Here is a 24511-nt window from a genome sequence, read left to right on the forward strand (position 1 = left end):
GCAGTCAGTGTGACAGGGAGATGGGCTGGGGGTGCTGCCTGCCTCACCTGCAGGGGGAGAAAACACAAACAGGGTGCAGCCAAGCCACTTAATGCCCAGTTTTTACTGGCCAGAGAGGGGCAGATGCGCTCCAGGGGCCATGCAGGGGAATTCGGATCTGTCCCCAGGCTGGCGGCCATCAGGTGCATGTGCTAAAGTGTTCTGGGGACCATCATCCCCATGTGATGCTCAGCTGTTCCAAACGGGCGCTGTGGTCGCAGGTCGATGCTTTTAACCAGTTTTAACATTTGGATATCTCCCCCTCCTGCCTGGCAGTGCTGCAGCGATCCCATACATTCCTCACGGGAACAGGAATGTCAGCCTCGGCCAGCAGCGGGAAGGATGGGAAGGGATGGCTGGAGGTCCTGCGGCACCCACGGCGCAGCAGGAGGCCGTCCGCACTTACTAAGGGTTATGCAATAGACGCTTGGCCATTACACAGCTATTAATCCTCCTTTAATGTGGTTTCTGTATCTACTGACCACGGTAACTATTGCATTAAATCAAAATTAAATGTGTATTTTGGAGCCTTTACAGAAGGGCAGAGGAGGATGTCCAGGGAGGAGGGGGCAGATTTGTGGGTGCCTGGGTGGGAGGGAGGTTTTGGGGGTGCACTGAGGGACTGGGACTGCAGTGGGTCCTAGATGGCCTCATCACCAGCGTGGGGATGTCCCCCAGGTGCTGTGCCAGGCTGGCAGTCCAGTGAGGTGCTGGTGGCATCTCCGGTGCCTTTGGGGCTTTTTAAGTTGCTAAATTAGAAGCAGAGATGCTAAGGCCCCCCCAGGGAGCCAGGGCTGCTAATCAGAGGGGAACAGGCTTGACTTTTCATCTGGGGCTTTATCTAAGGCTCCAGGAGGGCTGAGGCTGCTCCTTCCCCGTGGCCGGCTGGATTTTGGGGTTAACCCCTTGTGTGCTGCAGCCTGGCAGGAGCACGTAGCAACGCTTCATGGTATCAGCTAAGGTGGAAACCCACATCAGGGACCCCGGGGCTTGGGGAAAGCAGGGGCTGGGTGGTGATTCCCAGGCTTTGGGGCCAAATCTCCTTCTGGAATAGCAGGAAGGGTCCCCAGCCATAGGAGCCAAGTTTCTGGCCACAGCATGGGTGTCCTGAGGGTGCTTCCCCCAGTGCCTTGGGGCTGATGCCTGCTGGCTTGTTTGGGGGCTTTACCCACAGACAAGAACCTGAATGTCCCTGCCTGACCCAGCGCTCTCCTCCTCATCCCCGACACTCATGAATCTGGGACAGGCAGAGCTGGGCTCGTTGCAATTATCCACGGATTAAAGGCAGCTAATTTAGTTTGAGTTAGGGAGGCTAATTGGATCGATACGTTGGGGTGAAGCACGTACAAGGGGAATCGACAGGTATTCAGAAATGCAGCAAGCGGGCCGTATAGCACTATGGGGTGATGCTTTTGGGGCGGGGCAGTGGTGATGCCTGAGTGGTGTGGGGCTGGGAGGGAGAGGTGCAGACAGGGGAACTAGTGGCAGGTGATCCCCCGGGCGATGCATGCCAGCAGAACTGCAACTCAGCACAAGGCTTTCATTGGGTTTTTGCAGCTCAGCAGACTGGAGGCTGCCGTGACAGGCATGAGCTTTGCCTCTGTGGGATTCGAGGCACGGGTTTGACAGCCGGCCCCCACCTGTGCCAGTGTGCTCGCCCCCGCGCTTCCCGGGCATGTCACAGCCGTGAGGAAACTGGTTTGAGGTTCAACCAGTATTGGGGCAGAAGCTGGTTTGGGCATCTGCAAGGTGTGCATCAGCTGGGCATCCTCACAACAGGATGCTCACTGGTGCAAACTGGGGATGTCCCAGTGGCCCCCAGGGTTTCTGAGCCCCTGTGGCCACCAGCAAGGGCTTAGTCTGTCTCCCTTGTGCTGCCTTCTGGCAGGGCAGTATGGCGGGAGGCAGGGCCCTTTTTCATAGCTGACAGCCCATGAATATTTATAGCAGCATATTAAAAACGTCCACTGCATCCCAAATTAGTCATAGGGCCCTGGATAGAGCCAAGGTGCTGGGTACGGTGGTACTGATGTCACCCCCCATTCTGCGGACGGATGGTGGTTGTGTGGCCCTGCAGCCAGGGTGTGATGGAGCGGGGGGGGTCCCTGTCCCTTTGGGGCTGCATGCGCAACTCCGAGGTCCTGCCTTTGGACCAGACCCTGCTCCCAGTTGTGACTCCCTTGCGCCTACTCAGGATGCTGGCAGCACCAGGCTTTCTGCACCTCTTCTTCACCATCTCGTGTTTTAAATCTTGGGCTTCTGTGGCTGGGACCAATTTCCCCATCAGTTGCTGAGGGGTGTGTGGGCTGCTACCCCCACCGTGTGCCAGGGATGCCGGCTGCTCCTGGGGTGTCCAAAGCGTGACCAGCACAGATTACATCCCAGAAAAGCAGGCAAGAAAGGGAATCAGTGTTCTGATGAACAACTGGAAATTCAAGGGGGACAAGAAGGGGACAAAGCTATTTCCCAGCTCCTAAGGGGCTGGCAGGAATAACCAAGAAAAGAGCAAAATCTAATTTAGAAAGAGTACACAAAACCAAAAGTGCTGGAGGAAGTCCTGGTTGCAGCATGAAGCCTCAGCCTGAGCATCGATGGAGGGTCGCACTGCAAGCCCACTGCGGTTGGATGTGTCCCGGCAGCTTGTCCCAAGGCAGGGGCAAGAATGGGTCTCCCCACCGTGTTTGGGGACCCTTCAGCTCATGGGGATGCTGGACCGGGGGGCTAAGCTCTGGCAGGGGAAGGTTTCTGGCTTTGCTTTCCCCGTTTCTCTGACCTCTCTCCATCCCAGCCCTGGCCAGGAATCCGTGTGCTCCCATCAGAGACTTCTTTTGCCTGGAGCGGATTGCCAGAGCCAGGTAATCAGCCTCCAGTAGCAGACACCGTGCTGGGAAATGCTGATATTATTATTATTAATAATAATAAACCTGCTTATAGTGGGGGTGCTGGTGGTGTGGCTGAGAGATCAGTCCTGCTCCAAGCACGCTCTGCCAGCAGCCATCCTGGCTCCAAGGAATTAAAACCTCAGTTGCTGAGGTTGAACCCTGGCAGGGATGGTCAGATGCTGGGGGTCAGAGCCTGCACCAGTAGGGTCTGTGGGCTGGGGGGTGCTGTCTGCCCACCCCAGGCACCCCCAGCATGAAGGGGCTCAGTCCCATGGGAGGTTTTGTTGGGTTGGGGGCTTCCTGTTGGCAGGTTTGTAGGGATGGGACAGACTGGGGGAATGTTTCTGTCCTCTATCCATGGAAAATGTGATTTTCCCATAGGTGGGCATCCCTGCAGGTCTGAGGGTCCCATGGATCTTCTCCCTGCATGTGTGGGATTCCTGGAGATCCAGGATCCCTGCCAGCACTGAGGATGCCTGCCCCATGGGGCTGGATGTGGCTGATCACTCCGCAGCAGGAGTCGAAAGCTGGAGGAAGGGATTCTGCTCGTGAGCCTTGGCAAAGCCATCATTTAAATTTAATTTAAATTCCTATTTTTTTCCCTTCTGTATTGCTGTTTTCCTCACTAAATGGCATGTTTTTCATCTGTTGGCAAAATGAGAATCTTTCTGTACGCAGTGTCTGGGCTGATCAGCGCTGGTGGAGTGCTCTGTGAGGGGACAGCTGGGGGGGACACAGGGGGTGTGTGTGGGGGCGGTTACCCTGCACCGGGGGCAGGCAGGTAAGGGCAGAGCAAAAAGAGGTAGGGGACAAAATTAGGATGTAATCGGGCTGGAAACGTGCTCTGGAGAGGGAAAAGCTCTGTGCATGGATGTGGCGTGGTGGGGGTAGCCCGGGCTGGTGGGGCAGAGGGTCTGTGTCCCCACCCCCACGCTGCTGTGGCAGAGCCCAGCTCCCCCAGAAAGGAGCAGGATGGAGGGGGCTGCGGGGGCTTGAGGTCCTCTGAGGCTTGCAAGGCTGAGAGGTGCAAGAGAAAAGAAACGCCCCTCGAGGAGGTGCTGTTCTCTCTCCATGCCACCTCCCCGTCTGTCTGTCCACTATTCCGCTCTGGTCTCCTCGTCACACACTCATGATAGCCCTGGCTGTTGCCGCTAACCAAGGGCCCCAGCTTTGATTGCCAGGACAGATCCTGCGCTCTCCTCTGGCCGAGGTCCTTGTGGCACTATTGAAGTCCCCAAATCACTTTTATCTCACAGGACAGCCAAGGGGAAGGGCTGTGGTGGGGTGGGGGATCCTGTAGCCCCCCTGGGGGGGTACAGCATCTGGGCTTCTCCTAAGCCACATCTCCATGGCAACGCTGAAAGATGCTCCTGTGGGATGCTCTTGCAAGGCCACCCGAGGGGAATCCCAGCAGCCTGGGGGCTTCAGCACCTCACAGGGTCAGGGAGAAAATGCCTGTCTGGGCTGGAAGCACAGCTGTCTGCCTGTCCATCTGTCTGTCCGCCCACGGCAATATCCCTGCGGATATTGGGATATTGTGCAGAGGCGCTGCCTGATCTCGGCTCCGGCAGCAGCCACTTAAGGCCCACGTCTGCGGCCTCCCCCGCTCCTAGCCTCCCTGGCAATGATGAGCATCTCCCAGAGCAAACAACTACACAATTAACCCCACAGTCCTTTCAGCCCCTAATTTTCCAGCCCTGATTGTGTCCTTAGCTTGGCTTCTGTAAGCCAAGGAATAGAAATCTCCAGCCGTTTCCACAGCACGGCACCAGCGCAGAGTTTGGCCCTGAATGTATATTTCTCTTTAACATCTGTCTTTCCTTTTCACTGGGTTTTTATTACTAGGTGATCTGTATTAAATAAACACAGCCCAGGAGCGGGGGGCTCTGGGGGGGGGGGGGTGTGTGTCCTCATGAGGCATTGGGACCAGTGAGGAGGTGAGATGTCTGGGGCTGCTTCACATGCAGGTGTGGGGTGATTTTGCAGGGAAGCAGGACGGATCCCCTGGGTCGCCTTTGGCATGTCTCAGGGCAAAAATCAGCCCTGCAGAGGAACCGCAGCGCTGTGCCGGTGCTTGCTGGCTGGTGGCTGTGGGACGGTGGTGCCTTTGGTGGGGCTGCCCTCTTCTCCTGGAGTTGTCACCCTTGTCACCCCAGGCTGTGCACAGGGGAGCTCAGGCTGCTCCCCTTCGGTTGTTGCTGTTTATCTATAATTTAGCATGGTTTTTAGTTATATTCTAATTGAGTTTCACGTGTCACAGCGTGTCTCAAACAGAAAATATAAATATTTAACAACCTCCATTGGTAATAAAGATTCACATTTGCCTCGTTCTGGTTCCCAGTACATGAATATTCTGCACCACACTCCGCGGGTATTAACTTCATTCAGATTTCTCCCCAGTTATGCAATATAGTGGTAATGACAGATAGAAGCCAGATCTTAAAAAAATAATCAAAACCAACTACAACAAACCAGTTTGATGTCATTAACTCCCCTCCTTTGGTTAGGGGAGCACTAATATGTTCCCTTTCATTGCTGGCTCCTCTGTGCGTGTAAGTGCCGTGCGCCTGCTTCGGCAGTGCTGTGGGTAGGAGCTGCCCCAGTTACACCAGTGAAGGTGAGAAGTGGGGCAGGAGAAGGGCAAGGAGCCCAGTTTGGGCTGAAATAAAGCTGGGATCGTGTCCCTGCTGTGCTGCTGCTCCAGTAGGGATGCACGTGAGTTTGGACACGAAATGAAGCATCCCTGGTCCGTGCTGGGGCTGGGTCAGGGCTGTCACAGCCGGGCACTTGAATGATGAAACAGGCCAGGGCCGTGGTGGGAGGAAGCCCTGGGTGATTTTTGGGTGGTGGCTGCTACGCATGAGGATGAGCTGGATCTGCCCTGAGCTAGCAGGACCTGGACGCTGTGGGAGAGTGACTCTTGGGGCAGGTCTCAGGACTTGCCACACTGGGGGTGACTGAGTGCCATGGCCAGGTCTAGTGTGCTAGGGCTTGCCCAGGTCTGTGCCAGGGGAGACTAAGCCATTTGGGCCACAGCTTGTTCTGGGTTTCCCACCTGAACAACTCCCCAAACCGCCTTTTGTACCTTTATGAATGTTTTGAGGCAGAGCAAGGCTTCTTGAGCACATCAGCCCTGGTGTGGTGGGAGCAGTGGCAAAGCAGAGGCAGGGAACAGGCTTGGCGCCTGCCGGTGCCCTGCACTTTGCCGTGGGGCTGCCAGGATGTCGGTGTGGGGCAGCTGCCAGCCCCTTGCCCCCATCCTCATGTGGTCTGGGGACTTGGGTTGCTCCTTGGAGAGCTCCCATGGGAACCGCAGGAGCTGCGAGATGCTCAAAAGCTGCTGTGCAACCAACAAGCGCACTCAGTACCCTGAGAAAAAGGAGGATGGGGGGGACACCGGGGTGGTACCAGTGTGCAGAGCATGAGCGATGGCATGGGGCTGGCACTGGGCTCACCTGGTGTCACAGGGCTTCGCAGCATTGTGCTCCCCTCTCCAGCCCCACACGCAACCCCTGGGCTCCCTGAACCCCACAGGGCAGCCAGATCCCTGTGGCTTTGCCCTTCTCCCGTACCGGCAGGCCTGACCTGCTGGATCCAGCACCTCTGGCACCTGTGAACCTCATTCCAGCCCTGTGTGGCTCAAGAGGGTTGGGCAGCCCCAGACACCTGCTCTTCACCCTGTTCCAGCAGTGCCCCTCGCAGCCTGCGGTGCCACCATCCAGGTTAAAACCCCAGTGGCAAGCTGCTCGTGTTGCTCAGGGATTCGTTAGGGTAATTATGGTTCATACTGGAGAAAGGCCATGCTCAGGCTGCGGGATTCAGCTAAAAGGTGTGGAATTGCCCAAGAGCACCCTTGGGTGCCAACGGCACCTCCCTGCCGGCACAGTGAGGGGTGGCTGTGGCCAGAGCAGAGGAGGGGACCATGCCAGGTGGCTGGCACGTGGCTCATAGCCTGGGTGGCCACGCTGCTCTGCCACCTCTCGAGCCACGTCCCTCGCTCGTATCTTGCACACCCATGCGCGCGGGCTCACTGGCACGGGGCTGGGCTTGCCAGCGAGCAGTTGCCTGCGTTTCCGTATATCATGAAGATGTTGCAAGCTGCTGAAAATTCAAAGTGCTGTTTTAATTATGTGCTATGAGGCAAAGCAGCCTGAATCTTGGAAGGAGGCTAACGATGGGACTGCCAGGATATTTTCAGTGGCAGAAACCCAGATTTCATCCCATTGTATCTTTAGAAGGGAAAAATGACAGGTTTGTCTATGAACTAATAACTAATAACCTATAAACAATGACATCACCGTCCATCTCGCTGCTGGGGAAGTGATTTAGAGATGCCTTGCCTATGTGAGACGAGAACATCTGCTCTCTGCTGGAAAGAGGAGGAAGATCTCCTCATCAGCATTAAATTTAAATGAGCCAGTCCTCATTTGCACGCTTCTGCAGTGCTCCGGCTCCTGCAAGAGGGTGACTGGGGAGGACAGACTTCGGCGAGGGCTCAGCAAGCCATTTCTCCCTCGCTGGCTTTCTAAAAATGTGGAAATCAGACTTTTCTATCCCAGAAGATTCTCCTGGGTGCTAACTGACCAGCCACAGTCGGGTGGGACCGAGTCTCCCCCTGTCCCAGTGCTTTGTGCTCAGCATCTCCTTCCAGCAGAGCCACCTGCACCTCATCTCCCACGGGACCGAGAGGATGAATCACATCCCAGCGTCCCCACTGGTGTGACAGAGAAGCCGGGTGCTCTTGGTGGTTTAGAAATTGCTTTAGGGCTAAACGAGGCCAGGATGAGCCCACCCTAGCATCTCACAGTGGGTACCCGCACACCCTAGCTCGGGCAGTGCCGTGGCAGATCTGCAGCACCCGCAGCCACCCAGCTGCCCTGCTCCCCATCAACCACCCACATTGCAAGCTGCCAGCAGGCTTCAGCGTCCTCCATGTTACTTTAATTATATTTTACTTTAAAAGGCCATTAATTGCAAAGATTTCCCAACAGAGACCTTACCAAAAAAAAAAAAAAAAAAGAGGAAGGAAAGGGGTAGAAAAAACTGTTGTTTCCACATCAAGGGTTGTTATGGGTGAGCTGGAACATGAATGATGATTGAGAGGGGTTAAGCAGTGAAGGATCAAAGTCTGGGGTGCAGAAGGCCCAGTGGCAATCAGGGATGCCCCCAGCTCACGGCCAAGCTTGCCTATGGGTGCATAACCCCCTCCGCAGAGGAAGGGCAGCCATCCAGCCGTCCCAGCCACCAGCTCGGGGCGGTGCTCACCACTGAGCTCCTGCCCGAGTCCTGCCGCACTCAGTGGGATGGGGGGCACGAGCTCTGGCTTGCAACCCAGCACCCCACTGGCTTGGCAGCATCTCCCCTCCCCCTGCAGACCCCAGGTTAAAGCCCTGCTCTCGCTCCTGTCCTGACCCCTCTCCTCCCAGTTCCCCTGAGGGATGCGTTTCTCCATCCCCCTGCCCTCGCTGCTGTTCACTGCTCCTCAGAGAGCAGGAGACAGTCACGCCACATCAGTTGGTCCTTGCCATCAGTGCCGCGTGTTTGTTTAATACTCATTTATTTAAAAAACACTTGGGTAATTTTCTCCCTAGAGCTGGAGGAGCAGCTGCTGTTTAGGGACAGGGGAAGAGGTGCAGATGCTCCCTGGCACTGGGGGACAGTATTGGCCCCTTTTGGAGTGGGTTGGTGACCCCCCTCCCCATGGCAGCACAGCCCTTGTGAGGGGGTTTAATGAGTTTGACCTCCACAACATGGGGCTCAGCTGGGGCTGTTGCAGCCTGGGTGCTGGGACAATTAGCTGGAAAAACCTTTATTAGGGCAAATTTTGGTTAATCTGTTTTTATATGGGCCAGGACCTGGTTTGCTCATTCTTGGCCACCAGCAGCACCTGGAGCTGCCATTGTCTCCGTGCCTTCTCCTCCTCCCACGTCCACCTTTTCTTAATTAGTGCTTGCTCAGCAGGTGCTAATCATTGCTCCAGGTCCTGCCTTCCCCTCCCTGCCAGCACCTGGGGCAGGAGCTTGTCTGGGGTTGCTGTTGCAGCTCTGAGGTGATGGTGTTCACCGGCTGGAGTTCCTGAGTGCTCAGGTAAGAGTCTGGGTGGAATTGTTGCAGTGAGACCTCTTGTCGGTGTTGTGCACCTTGTGCCAGGGCAGTGGAGCTGGTGATGCCCTTGAGTGCTACTGGTTGCAGGATGGAGACAAGGGGGTTGCTTTTTTTGAACCTGGAGATGCTTGGGAGGGTGGTGGGGTGACTTGTGGGTGTATTGCTGTTGTTTGGAAGGTTTCTCTTTCCTTGCAAACCTGCATGAGTTCAGTAACACCTCGGTGTCCTGATCCCTGCCACGGTGCGAGCTGGGCATCCATGTGGCTCTGCCCTTCGCTTGGCCTGATCCCTCAGCTCTGCTGGCTTTTTGGCACCTTGTACCCTTCCTTCATGGGGTCATCCTGAGCTCTCTCCCTGGGATGCTGGAAGTGCTTCTAGCAGTGCTGGAGGCCAAGGTGGGCATGCTCAGGAGCACCTAGCAATGCTCACCAGCATCCCGATCCTCGGCAGAGCTCACGGCAGCAGTGCTTGGGGATCTGGGGCCCAGCAACAAGCGTCTCATTTCCCTCTTGTCTCTTCCTGTCAGACAAGATTTGAAGATTCAATTAGAGTGGGAGCCGCTGATAGCAGTGGTGCTGGCGTGCTGCTTGCGCCCTGTGCTCGTGCTGCATGGGAACCAGATGAAAGCAGAAAGCGATGCAAGGGGGGTGGGGAGAGGAGGGTATTGGAAAGGGAAGCTCTTCTGCTGGCAAAGAGCCTGGGAGAAAAAGGCAAGAAATGCAGATATGGGGGGAGCTAAGGGATGGTTGGAGGCTCAGGGATGTGCTCCAGCCCCCGGAGCTGCAGAGTGGTGCCTGCTTGGGAGAGGGATCCCAGGGCAGCACTGGGCTGGGGTGGGGGAGACCTGCTCTGAACCCCCCTGTGTGTGCTTGGCGGGGTGAGGCTGGGTGTTGGAGCAGGGCTCCCTTGTCCTGCAGAGCTGGGTCTCCAGAACGGCAGCAAGAGTAAGCCGGGAGCAGGGCTGGGTCTCGGCACCCAAGGGCAAAGCAAGGCAAAGCCTCTTGAGCACGGTGGATGGGGAGCTGCCTTGACCAAGTGGCAGAAAGCTAGATTTCAGTTGGGATTTTCTTTTCCCCTTTCTGAAGGCTGCCTCTCCCGTGAAAGCTGTGCTTCATTTTGCACTGATGCTTCAGAGAGACTCAGAGACCATCTGAGCTGTTTGTCAAAATGCTGCTGCTGGGCTGGGCACGGGTCTGGGCACAAGGACAGGCTCCAGTTGGAGCCGTGGTAAATGCAAGAGGGTATTGAATAAAGGTCAACATCCAGTGCAGTGCTGGGTCCTTATGTCCTGTCCAGGGGAGCTGTCTTTGTGGGGATGACAGACCTTTGTGCCTTCTGAGGGTCAGAGCCAGGATCTGGCCACTGAAACACCCAACCTGCCCAGTCAGGGTAGTCTTGAAAGGATGTTTCTCTCCCTTCTCAATGTTTTCTGGATGTAATGGGAGTTGTTAGGTAAAATGCTATTTTTTTTCAGGGGGGTGAGGGCAGACAGGTTTTTGTTATAAATTGGAGTTCTGCTATAAATTATATTCTGAGCCCCAGAGCTGGAAACTGGGCTCAACTCTTGCCAAGTCAGGAGGATCGGCTGCGCTGGTGCTACAGCCCCAAGCGACTCAGCCCTTGCAGACATAGCAGTTCCCAAAACTGGGGCCATATTCAGGCACGGATTGATTGTACACCAAAAAGTCAAGGTGCAAACATTGATCATGTGGGGAAGTGCTGGTCATCGGCCAAAAATAAGCATTCCCCAGACTAAATTATTAATTCTTTTATGCGCACCAAATGGATTGCACCGGTTGCGTGCGTCCCCTCTGCACAGTGGTTGTGCTTCATGCCGTAGTATATTCTTCCTCCAACTACTTGTCTGGCTCTTCACTTAATAAAGATTGAGAGAGACAATAAAAACATTCATTAAAGAGGAGGAAAAAAAAATATGAAGCCCTGCTTGTAGCCTCTAGCAATTGGCTTCATTAAGCAATTGCTTTTCCCAGACCCTCCGTGGTGGCTCCCGGTGCTGGTACCCAGCCCCAGGGTCTGGGTATGCAGTACCCGACTGGGAAGCCCCAGGATGCTTGGGTTGAAAGCCGTGGCACCAATGGGATAACCAAGGAGGCCAAGAAACTGTCTGGGTGATGAAAAAGGGAATTAGCAAAATGAGCTCTTGGGGAAAAGCAGCTGTTTGGATGGGGTTAGGCAGGGTTAAGCCATTACCTTGTGCTGTGTTGCATGTGGGGCTGGTGTCCTCCTCCTCCTCCCAGGTCCTTAGCTGCTGTCCTGTGAAGGGAATGTGCTCTTCCAGCTGTGGGCACTGAGGGATGGGAGCACTGGGGCAAGGCTGGGAGGAGCAGGGGGGGACACTGGGGAGGGAGCGAGGGCTGTGTGGGGCTGGGCTTGGTGGGTGTCTCTCTGCTTTAGCTGTGTCAGCTGAAATACGGTGAACGGCGTTTCTCAGGGGGTTGATTCGCTAATGGGGGCAGCCAGGAGCCCCCACGCACAGCAAGGGCTCCGATCCCACAGCACTCACTGTCACTGGTGGGGCGGGGGCAGGGACAGAGTGGGCTCGCTGCTGTCAGTGTGCTCTTCAACAACACTCGAGCCTGTAAATTGGTTGTGGGAGGCCTGCCTCTACCCCCAAACTGTGACATCCGAAATGAAATGTGTGTTTTTTCTCTGGTTCCAAGGCATGAGAAGAGCTTTGGATCTTGTTGCGATTTATCACTCAGCCCCGAGCCAGATGCCTATATGGGTTCAATCTATAGCTCCCAGAACTGATAGAAATATTATCCCGTCTTATTAAAATCACCCACAGCTACTGCAGCTGTATGTCAACAGCAAAACAAATAGTGACTCGTTCCCATCGGATTGGAGCCTCTCCGTTGAGGCTGTCTTCAATCCGCCTCCTGCTAAAATGGTTACAGATGTAGGCTTTTCCCATTGCAGCTCCTGTACAGCCAACTCCAAATCCCATTACCACGCCAGAGCCGTCTTTGGTGAGCATCGGCTCGGCTAAAGCTCCTCCGCTGACGTGAGACGTTACTCATGATGCTTTTCCTAGAAGTCCTGCTAAGAGAGAGAGCGCAGGGCTGCGCTCCCCCAGAAAAGCCCTGAAATTGTGGGGGCAGCTCTGCTGGAAGGGGAGAGGGGGGAAGCAAGAGAGCTGTGCTGGGGTGACAGCAGGGCTGCTGCCTCTTCTTCCTTCTCATCTTCCTCAGGTGGCACAGCTCCTGGCCCTGCTGGTGGTCTGCTGAGTAATTTGGGGTGCATCGCATCTGCTGTTGGGGGCAGAACTGATGCTGCAGTGGGCGAGCCCCCTTCCTCCTGCCCCTCCAAAACCACCACAGACCTCGTATTCCTGCCATCACCTAAGCTGTCCCTGCCTCACCCCCATCCCTTTCTCCTGTGTTATCTTTGGTATAATTAGGAGGCCAGGACTGGGTGCGCGAAGTTAATGTGACCTCATTAGTTTCTTATGCTGTTTTGAATTTTCTTCTCATTTACATCCCCAGTCCCTAAATGTGTAGCTCTGGTCTCCATGGTCACTTTCTGCTGCATTCGCTCCCTCTCACCAGGCTCGGGCTGTTCCCTCTCCTTGAGTTGATCACTTCACTTCTGTCCCAAGGCTGAACCCCCCTGTGCCTTTGGGTAAGACAGATCCCTGGTTTACCCTGGGTGGGTGAGAAGGGCTCCCCAGGGACAGGCACTAGGCTTGGGCAGTGCCTGGGGGGCTTCTGGTTTAACTCCGCTGCCCACCTGAGGTGAGAAAGCAAAGCCCTGGGTGCTCCCTCTGCTCTGCTGCTGGCTGAGACTGGGTGGCAAACACCCCGGACAGGCTCTGTGCTCCATGCTCTCATCCCTCTGAGATCCACAACCAAGTGCTTTTCCTTAGCAGGAGCATCCTCTTATCCATGTTTGCTGATGCCAAAATACTGCTAGGTTGGTGGTGCTGGCTTGATCCTCCTGACGTTTGGATGCTTTATTTTAAATTTAGAGGATATATGGTCCTGTGGAGCCTTTCTTCTTTTCCTGTCCTTGTTGGAGGGAGAGCGCTCTTTGAGATGGGAAGGTTTGCATCATTTCTCCTGTGTGATGTTGGATCCCTTTATAGGGCAGGTATCTTCTAAACCAAAATGTTTTCAATTCTCACGACAAGCATAATTCTCGAAAATGTATGCAATAAACAAAACGAGCCAAATGTAATTAAAATGGAGACAGCATATAATCTGGTAACCCACTTAGAGGCTCAAAGCTTCAGCTTTTGAAAAAATGTTTGCTCCAAATCCATTTAAATAAACAGACCGACACACAAAGGCTCTCTGTACATTATCAGGATACAAAGAGAATCGGATCAAAAGCAGCTGTGGCCAGGCTGTACATATGTAGCGAGGAAATTGCTTGATCTAAGACTGCACCTTGCACATGCAAATGCGTTTGTGGACCTTGCCGTGAATTGCATTTGTACAACAGCTGAGCTGTCGGGCTACTGGATGGACTGTGCTGTGCTGGGGGGGAGAGGGGGGGCAAAGGCTGGTGTTCCACCCCCCCACCCCCTCTCCCCCCCCCGCTGTGGGAGCCTGTGCTGGGGCAGTGAGGGAGCTCCTGGTGTGTCGGTATCTCCGCTTCCTTCAGCAGGTGTGGAGACAGGCTGGAGACCAGCTGAGCTTTGCCCTCTCCATGGGTGCACATGCTGCATCTAGAGAAAGGAATCGCTCAGAAACCCGAGAAAGGAATGTGAGTCCTTGTCCTTAGCGCCCATGTCACGGGCTTTCCACTCGCCCGGTGTCACATGTACCATGTGCTGTCACGCTGGCATTGCCCTGGGCTTGCAGGGGGGTCTCCTGGCCACGCATGGTGGGGCTGTGGGGTTTGCATCTCCTCCTTCACCCGGACACTGTCTCTCGCGGTTCTGCAGCACAGCCCGGCTGCCTTGAAGTTTTGCCAGCAGCCGTGTGATTTGTCTCGGGTTGGACAGCACAGGCTGTGAATCCAAGATCAAGTGTGCTCCCAGGCCAGCAGAATGCAGCCCAGAGAAGGCGTTTTGGGTCGTAAAAGAGCATCTTATCACTCTTGCAGGTGGTTTGGGCTAGCTGGAGCTCTTGGGAAGGAGGTGCTTATAGATGTGTATATATGATGTGGGAGGCTACTGGGGAAAGGTGATAAAGCTATTCCTAAAGTAGCAAGAAATCATAAGCATTTTGAAACGGGGCCATGGCTCGGCCTGAGGGGGTGTCTGCCCTCCCAATGAGCGGTGCCTGCAGAAAACCCTTTATCTGGCCTTGCTGAATGGTGGCCCCTGACCAGGAGCGCCCGGCGTGGTGCGCCCCTCGGGGCCGTGCCCACCGGCCCCCAACGGGCGATGCTGGCAGCGCGGTCCCCGCCGTCGGGGCCGGTGCTGGTCGCGGCCGGGACTCGCACCGGCAGAGGGAGCTCCGGCCGCGTCCTCCGCGCAGGGGGGACCGGGGGTACCCGCTGCTCTCGCCGATGGGGGGTTTGCGGGTGTCGTCCCCCCCCCAGAATCGAGGCCCGACCCCTCTAGGAGCTGCTGGCCGCGACCCTGTCCCCGCCTAGCCCAGGGGCGACCTGCTCTGGACGGGGTGGCCCCTCGTGAGGAGCGGGGGGCTGCGGGGGGGGGGGGGCGGTATCGGGCGGTGACCCACATGCTCCGAGCCCGGCAGCGCTGCCCCCGCTCGGAAGCGGTGGGGGCCGTGGCGGGTGGAAGCCTCCTGGCGCCCGGCAGCAGGGCGACCATCGCGGGCAGGGCTCGCCGGTGCAGCAGCGAGGAGCGGAACCGCGGCACTCGGGAGGGCGCTGGACCCCGGGCTACCGGCCATACGCCTCGCTCCCAGTACCGGCTTCTCCTGCCCTCGACACCTTGGCCCCGGCGGGCTTCCCTCGCCTGGGGGTCCCGCCCTTCATCCCCCTGCGCCCTTGCCTCTCACCGGCTTCCCCCTCTCCCGTTGCTGCAGCGTGTCCCACCGGGATCTGCCTCCGTCTAACGCAGCGCAGGGCTTTCCCTGCCCCCCCCCCCCCCCCGCCTCCAGCGCTCGGCACTGCAGCCCCTCCCCGCCCCGCAGCCCCGGTGACCGGGCCCGACCCCGCACCGGGCGGGTGCGCCCCGTCCAGCCCCGCCGCCGCGCCGGGGGAGCGTGCCTGCCCGTCCAGCTGTGCCGCCCGGACGGACACCCGCGGCAGCCAATGGGGAGGCGCGCAGGGGCCGGGGGCGAGTCCCCATTGGCGGCGGGGGGAGGAGGAGCCGGGACTTGAAGTTGGAGTGAGGGATCCAGCTGTGCGGAGCGCTCGGCTCGGCGCGGCCGCCCGCGGGAGCATCCTCCGCCGCCGCCGCCCGTCCCCGGGGCGCCGGGCAGCACCCCCCGCCCCGGGCAGATGTTGGGGCGCGGAGGGGGCAGGCAGAGCCGCTAAGGCGGCCCGCCCCGCGGGTGGGGGCCAGCACCGGCAGCGGGGGCCGCCCCGCCGCCGCCTCCCTGCCCGCGGCTCGCCCGGCTCGGGCCCCCGGAGGCACGGCGAGGAGGAGCTACGGAGCCCGCAGACGGCAGGGCAGGGCGAGGGGGGCGGCCCGGCCCCGGCGGGGGGCAAGGCAGCGGCTCGCCCGGCCATGCCACCCCGGCGCTGAAGCCGCCCCGCCGCAGCCCCCAGCCCCCCGGCCCCGCCATGGCCGCGCCCCTCTAGGCGCCCCACCGGCTCGCCCCGCGTCGCCCCGGCTCCCCCCGGGGCCGCCGTCCGGAGGATGGACGAGGATGGACCGCGACCGGCCGAGGAAGAGCCGGAGCCGGGCAGAGCCAAGACTTTCATCCGCCTTAATGACCTGTCCGGGGCCGGGGGCCGCCCGGGGCCGGGGGATAGGGAGACGGGCAGCGGCGACTCGGAGGCGGAGGCGCTGCCCTACCCGGCGCTGGCCCCCGTCGTCTTCTTCTACCTGAGCCAGGAGAGCCGGCCGCGGAGCTGGTGCCTGCGGCTGGTCTGTAACCCGTATCCTTTGCAGGTGCTCGGCGGCGAGGTAAGCCCCGCGGGGCCCCCCCGACCCCCGCAGCGGCGGGCGGGGCGGCGGGCACCTCCCGGCTGGAGCCCGCCGGGTGACGAGGAAAAAGCCGGGGTCTGGGGGGACCCGTCCGTCCGTCCCCACGGCTGGGGAGGGCTCGCCCCCTCCCCTGTGCTCGGCCGGGAAGTTTTCTGGGCCGTTGCAGGGGGCTCAGCGCTCCCCGCCGGGGTGAGGGGCTGAGGGAGGGTGGGTTGCGGGGGCTCCCCTACCCCGGCCGCCCCGCCGCGCTGATGCCACGACTCCCTCGGGCTCCACCACCGCTCCACCGGGACTCGGGGCTAGAGCCCTGGGCGGCCCTTCCTCCCCCGGGATCTGCCGGCCTGTGGTGTCCCTGCTCCCCCTGCCACACCGGGGGACCCTGAACCCAGCCTCCCCGGTTTGCAGAACCGTTCTTCCTCCTGACGCTGTTTCTCGCCCGTTTTAGGCTCCCCAGTTCCTTCCCCGAGGGTTTTAAGGGGGGTGCAAGCTGAGGGGAGGTGGTGGTGCTGAGGGGGCTGCTTTGCTGCCGGGTCCCTAAATAATTCACAGTGTGCAAGGCCAGCCGAAGGGCCCGCTCTCTGCGGTCCCCCGGGGGATGCTCCTTGCTTGGAGGGGTCTGGGCAAGGTGGGGACCATGGTACCCTGGGTGCGCATCGGCCAAGGGCTGCTGCTCACTGGGTCCTGGGGTGAGCTGTGACCCTGCAAAGGTGTCTGGTCTCCATCCAAACTCCCTGTCTGCTTTGGCACAGGCTGTGTGTCCGAGCCGCTTCAGTCAAGTTTGAGCTCTTAAAAGAAGGGGGATTAAAAAAAAAAAAAAAAAAAAAAAAAAAAAAAAAAAAAAAAAAAAAGAGAGAGAAATTGCAAAGACAATAGAAAAAATGCTTCTTGCCACGGTCTTGGTGCCTTTAAAGCCTCCCTTGAAGTTGAGTTGCAACCAGCACATGGTTTGTAGCATCGCAAGTGTTTTACCATCCCCAAACTCCAGTTCCATTTATTATTTGCAGAAACAAAAAAAAAAAAAAACAAAATGAAATAAAGCGAAGCTATGTGGCTTCCAGCAGGGGCTGGTGCGGGAGAGGCAGTTGCTGCCCGGCTGGATGGGAAGTTGTGGGTCTGTGCTGCTCTGCCTGTGCAAAACGCAGGCGAGCGCATATGGGCAGCAAACCCACATCTGGAGTGGGAGAGCTGTGCGGTAGCAGGGAGGACATGTTACATGGTATAGAGGGCCAGAATATCCTCTGTGAGTCCTCCGTTCCTGGTGTGTGGGAATTGTTAGGCGTTACATCTTGGCTGCGGCTGGTGTGCCCGGGAATAGTGGTGAGGGTCTGCTGGAGTTGTGAATATTGTTTTACTGGAGCTTCAGTAATGATTTATCTGATAAACAGGCTGCCTTCTTTTTTAAAATGTCCCCCAGGAGGGGAAAAACAAGATTTCTTTTCCCAGTCATGAATACTCCCAGCAGTTTCCCCCCAAATCTTTTTCATACCAGTTAAGTGGTTCAAAGCTGCATTTATTTAAGCATCTTAGGAAATCTTGCAACTTTGTGAAGCCTTCTGTTTTGGGAAGAACTGTTAACGACAGGCTGAAAGTCAGTGTGTTCTTACTGCCTACTATGACTAATATTAGTTATGATTGCTGATTTAAATGTTCTCAAGTCTCTCCTCCCCCCCCCCCCCCCCCCCCCAATTTTAATGATGTTGTTTTGAAGCAGGTGTTAACACCTGCATGTTTTTAGCTGTTTTCAGTAAAATCCTCCACCTCAATAATGGCTTGAAAAGCGTCTTCTCTGTGGCTGCAAATACAAGCAGATTAACTTTTGTCCTTGGAAAATTAGAGGTATTGTGGGCACCTGCAAGCACCACTGTGAGCAGGGGATGAGCATTAGGTGCAGCTCCACAAGCAGGGATTTTCCTTGTTGCTAATTTTTCACTCCTTACTGACAGAGAAAGGCGCTTGCCGGCGCCACGGGGGATGATGCTGCGGGTCTCTGAGGCATGTGTCTGTGTGCAGCTGTTTGTTTTCAGGGTCACTGACCCAGAATTGGGGGGAGGTCGTTTAAAAACAACACAAAAAAGGGTGATCCAGCCTACAGATGAGAGGAAGGCAGTAGCCAGCTTGGCACCCACACTGTGTCCCATCACTAGCTGGGCTGCTCAGCACAGCAACATCTCGTTTGTCCCTTCGGCTCTCTGCAGCCTGAGTGCTGGAGCTAAGCCCATTGCTTATTTATATGTATTATTTTTATTTTTTTTTTCCTTTAGTGTGCTGGGCCAGTAAAGTGGCCCTTCTCAGGCTGTAATCTTCTAGGAATTGTGTCCCGGTGCTAAAACCGTATAATCATGTTGCTGGAAAGTCTTTGTTGCCACCAGCTGCCCTGGAGAGGAGTGACAGCGCTTGGGCTCACGTGGCTGATGAATCAGGCCCTGGGGGGTTTGAGGCTCTTGCTGGCTTCTGCCAATATCTCAGGTGGCTTTTACCTTTCCCTGGGTGAGGCTGGCTGCCCGGTTTGAGCTGTGCCTCTGGAGATGTACAGCTTGCTGGCTTGGCAAGGGGTCTTTGCTGTGCTCTGATCTGGCTGATAAACTTTGTGGTCGATGGGGTGTTGGGAGGAGATGCTGGAGCTGCTCCTGTACCCGCAGCTCCCTCGCTTGCCCTGGGAAGGGCAGCTCATGCCCCCTCTGGGATGCTGCTCTCCATCCCTGTGCAGACAGCTTGTGTGACACTGGTAGCTGAGGCTGGGATGCGGCGTTAGAGGGAGTGTGATGGCTGATGCGCTGAGCGTCCAGCACGGGTGCAAAGTCCTGTTGAGGTGGTTTGTCAGGCTTTTGTACTGTGTTTCCATTCAGAGCATCCTCTGCCTGGGCCAGGGAGGTTTCTCCCTTGCTGTCTGGAACACAGATGGGAGGACCTGTGCTGCTCTCCTGATCCTCATCTCCCTCAGGGCTAGAAGAAAGAGGTCATAAAGTTTGTCCTGATCCAGAAATACTCCAGAGCCTGAAATCTTGGGGTTTGAACTCTAAAACTGTATCAGCCCTGCCAAGGTGTCCTGCCCCTCCACTCCATCATGGTCTTTGAGCAAAAACCTCTCTGAGTGCTGTGGGGACCTGGGGTGGACGAGCCTGGTTTCCCACCCACATGTTCCCAGTGGCTCTGGAATGAAAGGCTCTGCCCTGGGTGAGGACAACCTGGGTCAAAAGGGAAGGAGCAGGGACACGCGTGGGATGTATATAATGGTCACAGTACTGGACCTACAGGCTCGGGGCTGGGAAGGGCTGCGGTGACAGGCAGGGTGTCCCGGTGTGCGTGCTGTCAAGGCAGTGCGAGGAGGAGCAGGCATCTCTGCGGGGGGGGGGGGGGGGGGGGGGGCGGAGTAAAGAGGAGGCAAGCTGATTACTTGACTTTCACTTGTAAAATAAAAGCACTGTGAAGGCTGGGAGGATGAAAGGCTGTAGCAGGGTCTGTGCCAGGCTGCTCCTCTGATCAGAGGCAAGAAACGAGGCTATTTCTTGCGGGTTGCCGAGTGATTGAAGAGCGGGGATGGAGAAAGTGGGGAGGATGCTACTGCTTGGTATTAAGAGCTCTGAATAGGAAAATAACAGTGTAACTGAAAGGGCCTGTGATCTCTATTGTAGTACTGAAATCTGCCTCTTCCCCCACGTGGTGTCTGCCTGCAGAGCGCTGCTGCCTGGAGAGCAGCATGCTGGCCATGGGGGCTGCGAAAAGCTGCTGGAAGGTGCCCCCAAGCTGGTTGAAATCCCGTCTTTTCCTCCTGGTTCAAAGGGCAAAGGGCAACTCTACGAATACCCTGGCTGGGGAGGAGAGGTCTGGGCGATGCTGGGAGCAGCGCGCCTGTCTCGGCTGCCTGCTCCACTGCAGGGTCGCTGGGATTTGGGTTTTGAAAATGTCTTTAGGAAAGAAACGCATCTCGATCCGGTCACAGCAAGCAGCCCTGCCTTCTGCCTTTGGTCTGCAACAGAACCCAGAGGGCTTTTCAGCAGTCGCCTCGCATGGCTCCGCTCACTTTCCATTAGCAAGAGGTGGATGATCAAAGGCTCCGTCCCGGGGAGCTGCTGAGTGCCCCCAGCTCTCCCTGGAAGCCGGCAGAGCTGCAGATGGCCAGCAGCCTCCAGGAGCGGGCCTGGAGCCCTGGGGGCCTCGTGCCAAGGCATAGCTGAGGCATGCGCCAGGCTGGCTCATGGGATTGCTGGGGCTCCGTGCACTGTGGAGGGCAGCGCTGACCATGCCAAGGGGAGTGGTCAGCCCTCACCTGCTGAGCTCGCCCTGAGCCCTGGGGGTCTGTGTGCTGGTGCCACTCCACATCAGCTTAGCCGGATCCAGCTGTCCTGCAGGGGCATGTCCGTGTGTCCGACTGCACTGGAGCAAGGAGCCTCCTGCATGGTGGGGACGAGGGCTGAACCCACCGAGCTGTGCTGCCGTTTGGGCTCCTCAGCCCGGCGGTGCCTCCCAAAGCACTGCATCCCATGGGGATGCTGCAGTGCGGGCAGTGGGTGAGCAGAGCCCTCATCACCTCGGTGGGTGCTTGGGGTCCTCACCCCCTCCTCGGCTGTGCCAGCACATGGGGAGAGCCAGCCACTGCGCATGCTGCTGCTTAAAGGGTTTGACTGTAGCACAGGGTTAAAAATATAATTCTTTTGATAACAAAAGAATGTGTTTTGAGGAGAGAGTGCACGTCGTGTCCTTTCAACTTTGGTACATTTGTTCCAACCTCACTTTTGAGTTTAACAAAGCAAAAAGCTTTGATTTGAGAGGTTGCACCTGAAATGGATCTTGTTTTGATTTAAAGCCCCTGGAATCTGTTTGCTTCACCTGTGTCTGATCCATCCCAGGGCACCTGAACTTGTTTCTCTCCCATGACCTGATTCACGGGCTGGTGCCTCCCACCCCTCCCTAGGCAGATGGAAATGCTCCTGCAGTGACTGAGCCTCCGCTGGCTCCTAGGGGGTAAATAAGAAACACAACTTGCCCAGCTGATACCATCCTGGGGGGCTCCTGCAGCCCCTTGGATGCCTGGCTGGGATGGAGCATCCTGCTGCTCCTCAGGGCAGGTGCTGGTGCGTCCCTGGGCTGCTGTCAGCTCCTGAGTGAGGGTCTCAGAGAGAAACAGGACCCATCACCTTTTAGCAAGGGCTACGCAAGCGTGTGGTGGTTATTTCCCTCCTCCCAGGGGGGCAAATATCTCCAGAACCTCTTCCCTGCTGTTCGCAAACCCTTTGGGAGCTCGGCAGGAGTGGTGGGCAGTATTCACCTCCCAGAGCTGGGTGCAGTGGTCAGCATCCCTCTCACTGCTGCCTCCCCAGTAGAGCCAGGAGCTGCTTGGTCCTCATCTGTGTAATGCACCGCATCTCACCCGGGATCTCTGGACCCATCCATCCCCTGGCTCTGCCGGCAGCCAGGCACTTCCTTTGCTCCCTGCGTGTGTGTGTGTTTTTTAAGGAGATTCTTCTGTGAATTCCCTCTTCCAGGCTGTTGTGTCACATCTGGAAGTTTGTGTAGGAGTTTATCCAAGTGCTGGAGTATAGCACAGCTTTTTCTCATTTAAAAATCATAGGCTGGCATTTTGAAGCGGGCTGGGGGGAGGGAAGGGGAGAGGGAAGCTGTCTGCCAAAAAGGAGACTGGAGCAGAGGAATCGTAATGACTTCCAGAAGTTTTCTTTCTTTCTTCCTTTCTTGCTTTCCCTCCCTCTCTCCCGGCGCGCAGACAAAAGGCTCTGCCTCATGCAGTTCATGGTTATGTCATCCCCGCGCGGGGAGCCCCGGCCGGGAGGGGTGGCCCCATCCTGCCTGGGGACCCTGCTCTCCTCGGGGACAGCTCTGCTTTGGCTCCTTGTAGGAAATCCGGAACAAGGGCTCCCACGCGGGGTGGGGGGCCATCTCCGGAGACCTGCTTTTCATTTGGGGCCAGGAGCCGAGGCAGGGTGGCTGGGAGGGGATTGCAGCCTCTTCCCAGCCCCTTGTGCTTGGGGCTGGGGGGCTTAGGCAGGCGGGCGGCAATTCAGGATGGGGCTGGACCACCCCAGCTGCTGCTCATCCATGGGGCCGACATGTCTCCTGCTGATCCATGCAGGCTCGCTGCTCTCAACTTGGTCGGCTTTTGTGCTCTCTCCCCCATTCAGTAGCACTGGGTGTTGGAGCCAGTCTGGAAATACCCAAGATTTTATGATGCATAGAAAATTTTCTGCTTTCTTCTCCCCCCACACCCCCTGCAGATGTTTTGGCGTCGTGCTGAAAAATGATTCTTTCCTATTTTTACTTTAAACTCTGTTTCACTTCTTTTTCCGTACAGAAAAGACCAGGTTTTTGATTGCCCCAAGTTCCCTGCCCAGGTCTCGCTCGGCTCTCCTTTTCATTCTACCGTTTCACTGGGAGGGAGCAAAACCTTTGGCCAAAATGAACCTCCCTGATGGCTTTTTCATTTGGATCATGAAATCATTTTCCCTTGGAAGAGGAGCCCCGGGGAGCCTTTGCCCCTGGCGGCTTTGCTGGCTGCTGTGGATGGGGAGGAGGGTCAGGGGGAGCGGGGCCGTCCACGGGGAACCGGGAAGGAACATCCGGAGTCAGGTTGGGAGGGCTTTGAAGCTTCGCTGTGGTTTGGAGGGGGTTGAATTTCCTAGTTAATTAGGAGGCCTGAGTGTTTCTGGGTTTGTTATGAGGCCAGATCATGGCTTTCCCTTCCCCGGCACCTTGGCTCTCTGCTGAACGACCTAGATGTGAAATATTCCCTTTGGTTGGTGATGCGTGTGGAGGTTTCCCCCAACCTGGGTTCGTTTGGCTTTGGCCTTTGCCAGCCTTGGCCTCTCACCCAGGAATCTGGCCTGGTGCTAAGAAATGGAGGGGGGCGGGAAGAAAACAAAGGAGGAAATTCTCATGGTTTTATATAATGGTGAGTAACGACCGATCGTGCTTTGGGATGCTCTCACATCTGCTTCCTACCAAAGCCCCAGCAAAGAGGCTTCGAGCAGATGGAAAAAAGCACATTTTTCAGCCTCAATATTTGCTGTGAGATATTTTCAGGCTTGATCTCCGTGATGACTGCCATGGCGCTGGTTACTGCCTTACGGGAAGGGGGCTGTCGGGGTGCCAGGAACAGCATCACGTGCCCGAGGTGCAGCACGGCCGGGCAGGTCCCAGCGTGAGCCCCAAGCTGGGGCCACACACACGTGTGTGGGATTGGGACGTGCCTGTGACTCAACCCTCAGAAGTTCACCGGTTAGTCACAAGTGGATGGAAATTGTCTATTGGTTTGGCTCCTGTGCCTGAAACGTGGTTTTGGTCGGGATATTTAATGTGCTTCCTAGGCAGAATGGACTGGCTGTTGTTTGGTGTGGGGGGTTTTTTTGTTTGTTTGTTTTGGGGTATTTTTTTTGTGTTTTGGTGGGTGTTTGGTTATTTTTTTAGTCATTCATGTCCTCCCGGCTTTCTCGCTCGCTCTGCTGGGATAAAAAACACAGGGGTGAGAGCAGGAGAGGGCTGAAAATGGGAACAAAATGCTAAGGCAGGTGATGGGTGAGAGCCGGGAGCTTGGCACAGGCAAGCTTGTAAAGAAAAGGGGATTTATTCACTGTAATCCAGATGCTAGCTCCACATTTACAGGGTTCCTGATGCAAAGCATCCTGATATTTATCTCTAATTTGGATCTTTTCCAAGAGATTTCCCCCAGTGCATCCACCGAACCAGCCTCGAGATGTTCTCTAACCCCAGGGCTGAAGGCAAACCCACAGCTGGTGGCGGTGGATCTGGCTGAGGGGATTCACAGGGATTCACCCACCTTGGCAGCCCGACCGCCCTGGGGGGTTTACGCCTTCAGGATTTCCTGTGATTCATAACTTAATCAGGCCAGGTTTAGCACTCACTCCTCCTATGGTGTTATTGACTGCCTCCGCACTCCAGAGATGCTGGTGGCCAGAGAAGCCCAAGGCAGGGCCCTCCCCTGCCCAGATGGCCAACAGGACTTGTTAATGATTTGTTAATTCAATTAGAAAGTGCTCGTTAGCCCATGGCAAGGCTGAAGCTCCCTTCTGGAGGGCAGAGCTCACCCCCATGCCTGTGACTCCCTCTGCCAAAACATTTATTTGGTGTTAAGCTGCCAGCCACGCTATGCAAATATAGATGTTAATCATGAATAAGGTTCATTTTTAGCTCTGGGTTGAGACTAGACTAGGGAGGAACTCAGCTTTGGGGGGGGCGGGGTGGGGTGGGGATGATGGGGAGAGCTGTCTTGGTGGGGGTGCAGCCCCCCGGGGCTGGGTTGGCCGGATCCTGCAGGAGGGAGCAAATGTCTTTGCTCCTGCTCAGCCCCCGGGTCCGTAGAAATAAAATGTTCCTTCTGCTGTGGATTGAATAAGGCTTTCAAGTGCATTTGATGGGCTGCACTTTAACCAGCCTCCTCCGCATCTGTGTTAGCTGCTAATAGCATGAGACCCAGGTCCAGGCT

General features: G+C 56.6%; 1 protein-coding gene across 24 annotated transcripts in view; it reads left to right on the top strand.

Annotated features, from left to right (window-relative positions):
• The first annotated feature begins 15051 nt into the window (after positions 1–15051).
• CACNA1G (calcium voltage-gated channel subunit alpha1 G) overlaps positions 15052–24511 on the top strand; it is a 155690-nt gene continuing 146230 nt past the window's right edge. For all 24 annotated transcript variants that reach the window (XR_013928504.1, XR_013928505.1, XR_013928506.1 and 21 more), the window contains exon 1: positions 15052–16010. Coding sequence is in view for 21 of the 24 variants with exons in the window: in XM_080389608.1 (XP_080245734.1) it covers positions 15769–16010 (242 nt within the window). In the remaining 3 variants the exon portion in view is untranslated. The remainder of the gene's footprint in view (positions 16011–24511) is intronic.

The sequence above is a fragment of the Falco punctatus genome (genome assembly GCF_963210335.1).
Source record: "Falco punctatus genome assembly, chromosome: 1".
NCBI classification, from domain to species: Eukaryota; Metazoa; Chordata; class Aves; order Falconiformes; family Falconidae; genus Falco; species Falco punctatus.